Source organism: Sitophilus oryzae, unplaced genomic scaffold (genome assembly GCF_002938485.1).
Source record: "Sitophilus oryzae breed Bouriz unplaced genomic scaffold, Soryzae_2.0 scaffold_1274_pilon_pilon, whole genome shotgun sequence".
In the NCBI taxonomy this organism is placed as follows: Eukaryota; Metazoa; Arthropoda; class Insecta; order Coleoptera; family Curculionidae; genus Sitophilus; species Sitophilus oryzae.
In genome coordinates, this window is record NW_022145920.1 from 2,599,361 (window position 1) to 2,612,150 (window position 12,790).

Consider the following 12,790-nt stretch of genomic DNA (forward strand, 5'->3'; position numbering starts at 1 on the left):
GGTCCTGTTACCAGTATACCGAAAGACCGAATTAAAAAAAATTGAATAATAATATCGAATCGTCGAATTATTCACCCTGTATATTATAGTCGCCCAGATACCAACAGCACAGATAACAATTACATGCCTAGAAAGTGGCGAGGTGCAGCTCACTCTGTATATACCAAGCAATTAGGCTTGTTTTAATACGAATATTTTTGACTAAACACATAAAATATCTACTTCCATTTAAGAAGTATCAATAACATATTTATAGCAGATTCTAAATATCAGAAGATATCAGAATATCTAAATGTAGAATTTAGAAGGTATGTGGTAGATTGACAGCAAAAAATGTAAACATTCCATTAAAAAAATAAATTTGTGTAAAAAATACCGTATGATAAAAAAAAACGGCGTCCAGTTGGCAATCAATGACATTTCCCATATAAATTTACATATAAAATGACAACAATCTTCATTTCATAGCCATTGCTGACGCCGTTTTTTTCGATCATACGGTATATTGGAATCACTGTGTCATATGAGTTAAAAAGTAGGCTATTGCCAGCAATCTCTGTAAAAAATATAAGTTAAAATATACACAGGAAAAGTTGCTATAGAGCTTTTTGAGAACACTGGGCCACCCTGTATACAACATAGCTAACAGACCACTTCATAAAATGCATCGTCAATTTAGGTTTACCAAAGCAATATTTGACTATTTTGTGTTATCAATCACTCTTGTTTATTTTGCAATTGAGAAGTACTCAACCCATATGTTTCAATTGTTGCCTCCATTTTTATGAAGTTAATCAACAAACAAGGATTATATTATCACTTCTTAAAAACTACCTAATATTATTGTATTTACTGATTATTATTTATTTACCTTTAATACACCAAGAGAAAAAACCAACCAACTATTATAACCTTTCTTTTTATCTTTTTCTAAAAAATATTATCCTCTAAAATTTGACATTTCAATTTACAACGGACATCACGGAAATTGACATAAAGTTTCGATACACGGCCACAAGATGGCTCAGATTGAAAATTGAAATTTTATTTGAACATGTTTGAAACCATTCCAAAGTTTAATTTAATTAACAAATCTGTAAAAGAAAATATATATTTTTTTATTGATAAAAATTAATATTATGTATTCTTTTTATATTATAACAGGTATACCATAAAAGAACAAATCTTTAAATTTTAAAATATTATGTCAGTGGGTAAGTGAAAAAGATAGGCAATAGAAAGGTAATTAAATTTAGTAGGCTTTTGTTTCTTGGCTTTTTGTCTAAAATAAATTTATTACCAGATTACAAGTTTAATTTTAAATTTGCTTAAATATGGAAGAAAATGGTAAGTTCTTTGATTTTAATATATTGTAAACTTATGTTGAATTCATATACCTACTATTACAATACGGATTTAGAGATTTTAAAATAAAATATTTCTTGATTTTCAATATGTTATCCGTAGATAACTAATAATCACAAAAGGAATTTGCAAAATGGTATAATTATAATTTTTGTTTTGTATTGGAAAAATTGCAAAATAAAAATTGATTTGAGTTTTCAAAATATATTATTAATTATTCACAATAACTTTAACAATACTTCATTTTTATGTGTGATTAAAAATATTATTCCATGTCCATCCAATTATAATGTCCATGTATGTTCTATTTCTAATTTTAATGACGTATTTTTTTTGTATTTAATGGTATTTTTATGGTATTTTTATATATACAGGGTGGTCCGAATTGTATTCCGGAAACTTCGGGAGCATATTCTGCAGATAAAAATATGTAGAAAAGTTCATATAAATGTATGTCCTAAAATGCTTAGTTTCGGAGATACAGGGTGTAGAAGTTTCATTTTTATTTCGATTTTTTCCAAATAATTTCTGTAGTAAGGATATTTGGATCAAAATTGGGTCTGGAAATTTTTTGACATGAGAAATTCGATTTTGATATTAATATGACCTCTACTTGTAGGGGGCGCCACTTACGTGTGTTTTAACTGTTTTAGAGAGTAATAACTTTCCGTCCGTACCTGTATAAAACTACTGAGTAAAAAAATATAGATTTGCGCCCTTTTTTACGTATAAAAGGTATCTTGGTAAAAATCGCTACGAGTAATGGTTCTCCAGATATTTGGAATCGAAATTATCAATATCTGTCATCATTGACATAAATCAAACACGTTGATTAAATAGTTATTAGACTGAAATCATAAATTTGAAATGTTTTTGTGCCAAAAGTTCAACAGAAACTGTTTTACATCACTTTTTCGAAGAAAATTTTATGATTAATTCAAAAAAATAAAAGTTCTCAAAATTTATCATTTCAGTCAAATAACTATTTACTCGACATGTCTATTTTTTGTCAATAACGACACGTATTGACTATTTCCATTTTAAATATCTTGAGAACGGTTGCTCGTAGCGATTTTTACCAAGAGACATTTTTTACGTAAAAAATCACGGAAATGTATATTTTTTCTCCCAGTAGTTTTATACAGGTACGATCAAAAAGTTATTAATCTTCAAAACAGTTAAAACACGTGTAGGTGGCGCCCCCTACAAATAGGAGTCATACTGACATCAAAATCAAATTTCTCATATCAAAAAACTCCCAGACACCAATTTTCCTCCAAATATTGACGTTACTTCAGAAATTATTTGGAAAAATTCAAAATAAAAATAAAACTTCTACAGCCTGTATCTCCGAAATTAAGCATTTTAAGACATACATTTATACGAACTTTTTTACTTATTTTTATCTGCAGTATATGCCGCCGAAGTTTCCGGAATACAGTTTGGACCACCCTGTATATGTATAATATGGTATTTATTTGTATATTTTTTGTGCTTTTGTTTGTTTTGTAAATGCTTTGTGGATGAAGCTATTTTGGCTTTTTGTACAATAAAGCGTTATTTATTATTATTAGAAAATATACATCTTTTGGAGTAGGGGGTAAACCTTGTTTAAATTAACACTAATTATAGAAATATTAGAAAAGGACAGAACGTATCCAGAGACACAAATCGACTCCAAGACAGTCGCATATTTATGGGGTGGGGGGGGGGGGTTCAGGGGGTCTGGATTCCCCCCAGAGAACTTTACGAAAGTCGCAAAGGATTTACTTAGATATTTCAAAATATTCATTTTTCATTTAAATATTGAATTATACAGGGTGTTTCAAAAAACATGTGCCATCTCTCGTGGGGAGATTCCTCGCGTAAAAATAAGATTTATTTTTCATATAAATCTATAGGTCCGATTCTGCTTTGTTTTGTAGCTACAAGGTGTATTATTGTTATTATTATATTTTTACCTGCTTTATGACATATTGAAACTTTTCACATTTATCGCAGACCAATAACAAGGAAATTAAGAGTAGTTTTTGGTTTTAAAGAGAGGATTTTGACTGATAAAACTATATTTTGAAGAAATGGTTTTGTATTTTTTTCTGTGGATTTGTATCTTTTGGTTTTATGTACTCGCTGTATAGTACGCTGCTGGAACATTATACAGTAATTAGTCCAGTCATCTTAGTCGAAATATGGTAGGAATCTCGGAATTCAAGATAACCGGCTGTAAACTCGTATAAACCTTTATTTTAACATCCTAAAACATGTCTCAAAACCTACCCAAGCAACACCGTTCAAGAGTTTATACGTTTAATAAACGTACTATCCGTATAAATATCGTATATTTTTTTAAAGGTATAAATAATATACGTATTTCATATTACTTTTTTATATGCAACGTATAATATACGCATATTAAAGGGCTTTATTTTCCGTTAATCTTAGTATATACGTTTTTATACTAAATATTATTATACTGCTTTTTTACGTATATTCGAAACATATATTTTAAGTAGGTATATAATATTTCGATTTTGTCACCAAGTCAGTTATATTCGTAATTTTTGAAAATTTCAGACACAAAGGGCATAGTAAGTCATTATTAAACTGTTTTTTGTGATTTTTTGATCAATTTGAACTGCAAAATAAAAACACTAAATCACCACAATACACCAAAACACTTTTACTTTTACACTGGACGCGCGTTTCGCTAACCATGTTAGCATCATCAGCAGATGATTATAAACTCAGCTGAATTTAGATGCTAACATGGTTAGCGAAACGCGCGTCCAGTGTAAAAGTAAAAGTGTTTTGGTGTATTGTGGTGATTTAGTGTTTTTATTTTGCTGTGTAACACCAAAGGTTCCGACCCTCAATTGTAATAAATTTGAACTCCAATATAAAAATATTGAAAAGAACTGAATTTCAAAAACGTATATAACCAGCATCAATAAATTGTATAGAAATGGTATATAGACTACATATACGAAACGTTTATTCGACACTATAAAATCTGGTCACGTGATTAGATCTACCAATCATATCGTTAAACTTTTTACAGCAGATGGAATCTAAATGGAATATGGTATACGTATATGAAACCTATACTCGACACTACAAAATCTTGTCATATGATCAAATCTACCCAATCACGTTGGGTCTTCTATGAAACATCTAGGCTCAGGGTATTCATAAGCGTGATCAAGGGTAAAGACGCCATTGTGTCCACACATTGTTTGTTTGATATCAGTATAAGGTGCGTTATTTAATATAATACTTTTCTTAAAGACAGAAATATGGTATATCCAGCTACTCCTTTTACATAATTTATAGTTCAATTGCAGAAGAAAGATAAAGTACACTTAGGCTCTGTTACTTACGTATTACGCCTTGTAGCGTTTTCAGGATTTTTTTTCGTCATTTTTTTCCTTTGGAAACGTAATTGAGGGTAAGTTTTAAATTTATCAATTATTAGCTTTTATTTAAGTTAATTTAAGTAAGTAAGTAAGTTCACATGTATGTATTTATGTAAATTTTTATATGCATGAATATGTTCATGTTCAATGACAAGTTTTTGCAGTGCTGAGCATAGGTTATAGGTTTTGTAAACGTATACTGTATACCGTTTACATACCCCTGTTGCAAATTAAAAAAATTATTCGCGCAAACGCTTTTTTAAAATACAGACCTTTCTTAAACCTAAACTTTTTTTATTACTTTTAGTACATGGATTGAATAAAAACTTGTTGTTAGGAAGTTATTTATAACACCCTATCAGTAATTTTATAATATATCGTTTGTCCTTTCTCCATTTTTTAGAAGCTGTCAAACTTTCTTACTCTGGTAGACAACTGGATTGATTTAAACGATTTTGTAAAATAATATTGTTACGTTTTTCGTCGGTTCCGTGTGGATAGAAAGTCACAATTTATTTAAACACTATTTATTTAACACTAATTAACAAAAACAATAACGATAAAAGACTTATAGAACTATTTACAAACGATTTATAACTAAGAATTTATTTTGAATTTTAGCGCGTCAACTGTATATTTATAGCTGCCCCCCGTAGGCCACAGCCGCCGGCTTTTATACTGACAGGTAAAGAACTCTAGAATAGTCCATAGATCGTTAGGTGCGTAGAGAAGGTTTTCGAATGTTCTCGTATGTACTAGTCCATTCCAGTGGGACTCGATTCTTCTCGAACGAATGAATCATTACGGTGTCTATTCTTTAATGCGATGTTAAGGTCATCTGAGGGCGGGACATATAGTTAGGTTAGGTCGAGTCCACACGGGTCCGCAACACTGCCCCCTTCTTAGGCACATGCTCGTCCCGAGATGTACACGGTGAATGAAGGTATTTGCAAAGCTGGCCCCTGGTACATTGCGAAGTCTGGTAGAAATAGCAGTCTGCAGTTATCTCTCCCGATCTCAGCTTTGGGTTGTAGCAGCAAACAAGGATCTCGATTCCCGTAAATCTGAACAAGACTTCAATCATGTTCCGGATTGTACGCCAACTCAAACCATCGAGTCCACACGCCAGCTTCGGAATGGCTAATCGTGCAATGTTGTTGTTTAGCCGGGCTTCTCTCTGTTCAATCAGGGTCTTCCATAGATTGAGATAAGTCGGCTTACTCGGAGACCATTCCTTGGTGACCAGGTAGAAGATGTATCTTGCTTGACCATGTGCATTGTCGGTTAGCCTCAAGACGCTTCCAACCTCTGGATCCTGTCGGCGTAGTTCTCCGACACGCCCAAACTTCTCATTGAACGTCGCAGCGATTCCTCTGGACATCCGCAAATCTCGGGCCACACAATGAGCGAGCGAATAATCAGGAGGCACGGAAAAGAGGTCTCGTTGATCTTCTTTGGTTACACCATAGCGAGCCTTCTCACTGTTGTTGTATCGGGCCATGAAATCTCCGAATCAGGGGGATCAAAGCTGCAGGTTCTCACGGTCCCAGTACGATCTTCTATTTTGCCTTGGTAGGGGCTCAAACGGTTGAAATGGACTACCCTCGGTTTTCCTTTTGTCAATTTTCTGATACGGTATACGACGTCATTAATCCTATCCATGACTTCGTATGGGCCTTCCCACGAGGATTGTAGCTTCGGAGATAATCCACGACGTCTCTGTGGGTTGTACAGCCACACCAAATTCCCTGGTTGGTATCCCCATGCTCAGCTTGAATGTCGTAGTGCTCCTTCATTCGGTCACTAGCGCTTTGAATATTTAAGCGGACTCGCTGATGGATGTCGTCCATCCTTTGACGTAGTCTGTGGACATAATCTTCTCCAGCGACATCTTCTCCCGGTCGCCAACCAAACTTCAGATCACAAGGTAGACGTACTTCCCGTCCCATAACGATGCTGGCTGGAGTTTGCCCTGTGGATTCTTGGACGGATGAGCGGTAGGCCAACAGGAACAGGTGAAGGAATTTGTCCCAGTCTCTTTGGTGGTCTGAGACTACTTTGACCAAATAACGGTTGATGGTTCTGTTCATGCGTTCAACCATCCCATCGGATTGTGGATGTAGAGCCGTCGTCCTGGTCGGCAACCAAACTTCAGATCACAAGGTAGACGCACTTCCCGTCCCATAACGATGCTGGATTTGGAGTTTGCCCTGGATTCTTGGACGGATGAGCGGTAGGCCAACAGGAACAGGTGAAGGAATTTGTCCCAGTCTCTTTGGTGATCAGAGACTACTTTGGCCAAATAACGGTTGATGGTTCTGTTCAAGCGTTCAACCATCCCATCGGATTGTGGATGTAGAGCCGTCGTTCTGGTCTTGCGGATGTTAAGGACTTCACAGACGCCTTGGAACAGATTGGACTCGAAGTTTCTTCCCTGATCTGAATGCAGCTCCATGGGAACACCAAACCTGCAGATCCATTCCTTAACAAGAGCATCAGCAATGGTGGACGCTTCTTGATTTGGTAACGCGTAGGCCTCGACCCATTTGCTGAAGTAATCCATTACTACCACAATGTATTTGTTGCCATTGTTCGTCTCCCGGAAAGGACCAGCCACGTCGATCGCTATTCGTTCGAAAGGACTGCCTACATTGTACTGGCGCATTGGAGCTTTACCGCGCCTTTTGTGGTCCATTGATAGCAGCGCAAACGTCGCATTTCTACACCAGACCCCCTCACTGCTCCTGTGCAGTTCAACCCAATAGAACCGTTCACAATAGCTTGCCAAGTGTCTTGGTAACAACAAGATGTCCACTGCTGGTTCCATTGTGAACTTCCTCCAAGACCTCCGGGACCCTCTTCTTTGGAATGACGATCTGCCTTTCTTCGTGTCCTCTGGCTCTCAATCACACGGCGGAGTAATCCCGTCATCTATTACCAAGGAATTCCACTGGGCCCAGTGCCGACTTTCACGTTCGGCGAATATCTGCAAACTTCCTCCCCATGTTGGTCTTTTTGGTCTGCGTTTTTCCAGTTAATCACTAAGTTTCTAATTCTGGGTCACTGATTTGGTCGTTTGCAAGATCTTCGGGTTGCCAAGTATCGTTAACCACAGTTGTTCTTAGGAGTTTCGCTTCTTTCTCTTCTGCTCGGGAACAATGTTTACAGTCCTTATCGCAAGGTCTTCTGGAAAGTGCGTCGGCATTTTGATGGATCGCCCCAGCTCGATGTTCTGTGTCGAAATCAAATTCTTGTAATCGTTCAATCCATCTAGCTACCTGCCCTTCAGAATTCTTAAACTGCAACAGCCATTTCAAAGCAGCATGGTCTATTCTTAACAAGAACTTTCTTCCATAGAGATACTTGTAGAAGTGTTCCACTGCTTTAACTACCGCTAGTAATTCTCGTCTGGTTACACAGTAGTTCCTTTCCGGTTTCGACAAGGTCTTACTAAAATAACTAATTACTTTTTCTTGACCATCCTGGATCTGAGACAGAACAGCGCCTAACGCAACATTGCTAGCGTCGGTATCCAATATAAAGTTTCCGTTGCCAAGAGGGTAGCTAAGTATGGGCGCACTAGTCAGGGCCTTCTTCAATTTTCGGAATGCCTCTCAGAATCTGAGTCCTGTTATAGAGAAACGCCTCGCCTTTCGGTAAGTCTGGTCAATGGTTTTGCGATGGTGGCGAAACCCTGTACATAGCGGCGATAGTATGTGCATAGTCCCAAAAGCTTCGTAGTTCATGTTTATCTTTAGGTATCGGCCACTCTTCCACTGTCTTGGTCTTCTGTGGATCTACCGCAACTCCTTGGGAGGAGACTACATGGCCCAAGTAGTGTACCTTTTCTTGACACAGATGACATTTGTTGGGGCTAAGTTTCAAACCAGAACTCCCTAGTCGCTTGAAAACTTCTTCCAAATTCTTCAGATCTAACGTAGAGAATATCGTTGACCCCGCCAGTGTGTCTAGAGTATCGTCTATCCTCGGCAGGGGATAGCTATCCTTCTTGGTACCATTATTGAGCTGCCGATAATCAACACAGAATCTGGTGGTACCGTCTTTCTTCTTTACTAGTACTACCGGCGATGTCCACGGGCTGTTAGATGGTTCGATGACACCCTCTTCTTTCATTTCTCGAAGGATTTTATCAGCTTCTTCACGTTTGGCGAGCGGAAGTCTTCTCGGATTTTGTTTGATTGGTCGTGCATCTCCGGTATCAATTTTATGTTGTACTAAATTGGTACGACCTCTGTGTCCTGCTTCTCCTTTATCAAACACATCTTGATACTTGATTATCAGGTTTCCCAATTTTCTACTATTTTCGGGAGATAATCCCTTAACGTTTACTAACTCCTTCACCATTTTGTCCGGAATTTTTGAAGTCGAAACTTTGGAGGCTTCCACGCTTCGAATGACTGAGGAGACCGAACAACAGTACCCTAACAGGGTTCCCTTCTTCAAGGATACAGAATAATAATTCGTATTCATTACTCTCACCGGTACAGTTTTCTTCGCTCGTAGCAGGGCTTTTCCAACAGCGATCCCTCGTCCTATTTCGCTGTCATGGTTCCTTGGCTCCAACAGAATAATACTCCCATTATTCATTTTACCTTCCAGGCAACCATCCAAAAATACCTCACAGCGCTCAGGGATCGAAACATCTTCTGCTACTACCACGCGAAGCGTCTCCTCACATTTTCGATGTAGAACCACTTATTCCTCATTTATTTTCAAAATTCCCTCTTTGAAGTTTAGGTCAAAACCTTTAGTGGTCATGATGTTCATTCCGAGAATAAGTTCATCTTCGATATCTGCTACTAACACTGGATGTTCAAAACTGGTGCTCCCAATAACAAAATTAAGATTTACTTCTCCATGGACAGCAGCGGAGCCCCCCGTAGCAGTACGTAGTCGCCATTGTGTTGTTTTAACCTTCTTCATGTTTTAAGAATGTCCGGTCTGATGATAGTTTTCGTCGCACCTGTATCCAACAGCATGGTCCGAACTCTCCATCAACAAACCATCCACAAAAATGCTGTTGAATTTGTGTTGTAGCGAGGCGACTTGAGCAGTTTTCGTTGGGGCATGTTGGGTACAGGTCGACGTGTGCCCCTTCATTTCGACCCTTCGACGAATCGGTCCCTTCTTACCTTCCGAACAATCCCTTCCACGGATTCGTCGGAACATTCGTCGATGGCCCGTACTTTTCCTAAAGACCGAGAACTTTGTTTCGCGGCCTCGAATTCTAGGGCACGTGCTAAAGCGTCCACCAAGTGCGTTGGGTGAGCTAGGAGAAGTGCTTGTCTTGTCTCGTTGTCACGTAAGCCATCGGAGAATGCCTGTACTGCCAACCGCTCCATAACATTCTCGGGCGTAGCAGGGTACGCAAGGCGAACGAGGCGGGCTACGTCGGCTTCAAACTCCTGCAGAGACTCATTTGACTTTTGAATGCGATTTTTTAGCTGGGAATGATAGACATGTTCCAAATGAGCCTGGCCGTACCTCATTTCTAAATGTCGTACCAATTGCTGATAATCTCCCTGTTCCGATGGTGACAGTGTCTGCAGGATGTCAGTCGCATCTGCTCGCAGTGCGACAGTCAAAGCGGTAGCCTTTTCAGCGATTGTCCACCCGTTCGCTCTCGCAGCGGCCTCAAACTGGCAAAAATAATTGGCCCAAGCGGTTTTTCCGTCAAACTGTGGAGGCTTAATATCTGACTTTGAGACATACTTATTTTCAACCAGTGTCGGGTTCTCCGATGTTTCTTGACATTTTGGTGAATTTGCCTTTGCTATTTGTTCTTTCAAAATTTCGATTTTTCTATTTACATCGTCCTCAATTTGTGTTATTTTGTCTTGTAGTTCTGTAGAATTATCTATAATCTTTTCTTCTAATTCCCTGGAAGATTCCTGGATTTCTGTTATCTTTTCTTCTAAATTAAGTATTTTATTATTAAAGTTGGCCTGTATGTCTTTAGAATTTTCCGCGATCTTATCTTCTAAAGAATTAATTAAATCCTGGGAATTTTATTTACTTTTTTTATTTTATACTATCTTCTAAAATATTCATTTTATCATTTAAAGTTTCTTGCAAATCCTGGGAATTTTTCATAATTTTATCACTAATTTTATTATTCAAATTGTCTTCTAATTTTTGTAAGGACGAGTCAAGGTCACCTTCCAGCTCGAAGTAAAATGTGTCAGGATCCTCACCTTCCTCTACCAAAACGTCTCTCAGTCTCGCTTGCAAAATGCTTTTTTTTTCATCTGTCTCGCACTCTCTCTTCCAATATGCATTTCAGTTCGGACACTTTCAAGTCTTTCAACAATTTTTTCAGAGCCATGGTCAGTCTTTTTATTCTTCTAGTCTATCACACACGCCACACTTGACACCAATTGTTACGTTTTTCGTCGGTTCCGTGTGGATAGAAAGTCACAATTTATTTAAACACTATTTATTTAACACTAATTAACAAAAACAATAACGATTTATAGAACTATTTACAAACGATTTATAACTAAGAATTTATTTTGAATTTTAGCGCGTCAACTGTATATTTATAACTGCCCCCTGTAGGCCACAGCCGCCGGCTTTTATACCTACAGCAAAAGAAATCTAGAATAGTCCATAGGTGCATAGAGAAGGTTTTCGAATGTTCTCGTATGTACTAGTCCATTCCAATGGGACTCGATTCTTCTCGAACGAATGAATCATTACGGTGTCTATTCTTTAATGCGATGTTAAGGTCATCTGAGGGCGGAACATATAGTTAGGTTAGGTCGAGTCCAACGGGTCCGCAACAATATACTACTCGTATACCGTAAAATGGGGTGACTTTACTTCTTGGGGTGACTTTTCCAAATTCCGTCCGAAAATATGTTAGACGTAGCCGTAGCCATTACTTGAAAAGAATGCGTTATGTGTTATCGGTAAATTATGGGTGGAGGCGCCCCACGTCTCGGAACGTCGCTAAACGCTTGCTGTTAGTTGCGATGTAGCATTTACAGTGCTGTGAAGCCAAATCTGTTTTTAAAGCCTATTTTGTGCGTTTCAAACTTCTACGTGGCTGCAATAGTTAACCACGCTATATTGAGGTAAGTATTATGCAGAAGTTCGTTATAATATTGAGGGTGATGACGCATATTTTACGTAATTATGCTTTTAATGGGGTGGCTTATGGTAATGGTCTCTGGGAAATAGGACAGAAACAGGACACTCAAAGATGGGAAATCCTATCGGGGGACCTCTACTCCAAAATGAGATCGGGACCAGATGACTCCCTCTTTATCACTACCACAAACCATTCGAGGTGAACAAAAATGGATCGAGGAATGTGGACAGATATAACATTCCTTCAGGATGGACTAACCAGGTATACAGACGGGTCAAAGACCGCTGAAGGAACAGGAGCTGGAGTATTTGGGGAAAGACCAAGGGTAAGCTTATCCTTTTCCTTGGGTAAACACTCAACCGTATTCCAGACAGAAATCTTCGCCATTCTACAATGTGCGAGAGAAAACAATAGAAGAGCTTATTCAGATAAGCTCATCAATATATGCTCAGACAGTCAGGCGGGCACTTTGGGGCGCTTATGAGCCCAAAGGTCGAGACTCCGTCTGGGAATGCTCTAGTGAACTGGAAGCTCTGGCTCGACGGAACAGAGTTAAATTGGCCTGGGTGCCGGGCCACACGGCATCCAAGGCAACGAAAAAGCCGATGGAGGTTGGGCTAGGCAAGTGATCATCGGCATCTTATTCTGGTCCAGAGCCAGTACTGGGAATACCCAAATGTATGGCCCGTAGTGCATTAAAACTCTTTGGATCAGGGAAAAGCAGAATGTCCACTGGAGAAACAGACAGGGGCACAGGCACAGCAAGTTAAGTTTTTATTCAAGGGACCTAGCTCCAAAACCGCAAAGGAACTGGTAATGCTTAGCAGGAATAAATTGCGGATTACAACAGGCCTCTTGACAGGACAACATGGCTGTCAAGTGTTACCTGAACAAGCTC

At 38.3% G+C, this 12,790-nt stretch overlaps 1 protein-coding gene across 1 annotated transcript in view; it reads left to right on the forward strand.

Annotated features, from left to right (window-relative positions):
- The first annotated feature begins 1,128 nt into the window (after positions 1 to 1,128).
- The window catches only part of LOC115874350 (ankyrin repeat domain-containing protein 26-like), a 30,054-nt gene continuing 18,392 nt past the window's right edge, over positions 1,129 to 12,790 (forward strand). The window contains exon 1 of the mRNA XM_030889471.1: positions 1,129 to 1,347. Within this exon, the coding sequence (XP_030745331.1) occupies positions 1,335 to 1,347 (13 nt within the window). The 5' untranslated portion in view covers positions 1,129 to 1,334. The remainder of the gene's footprint in view (positions 1,348 to 12,790) is intronic.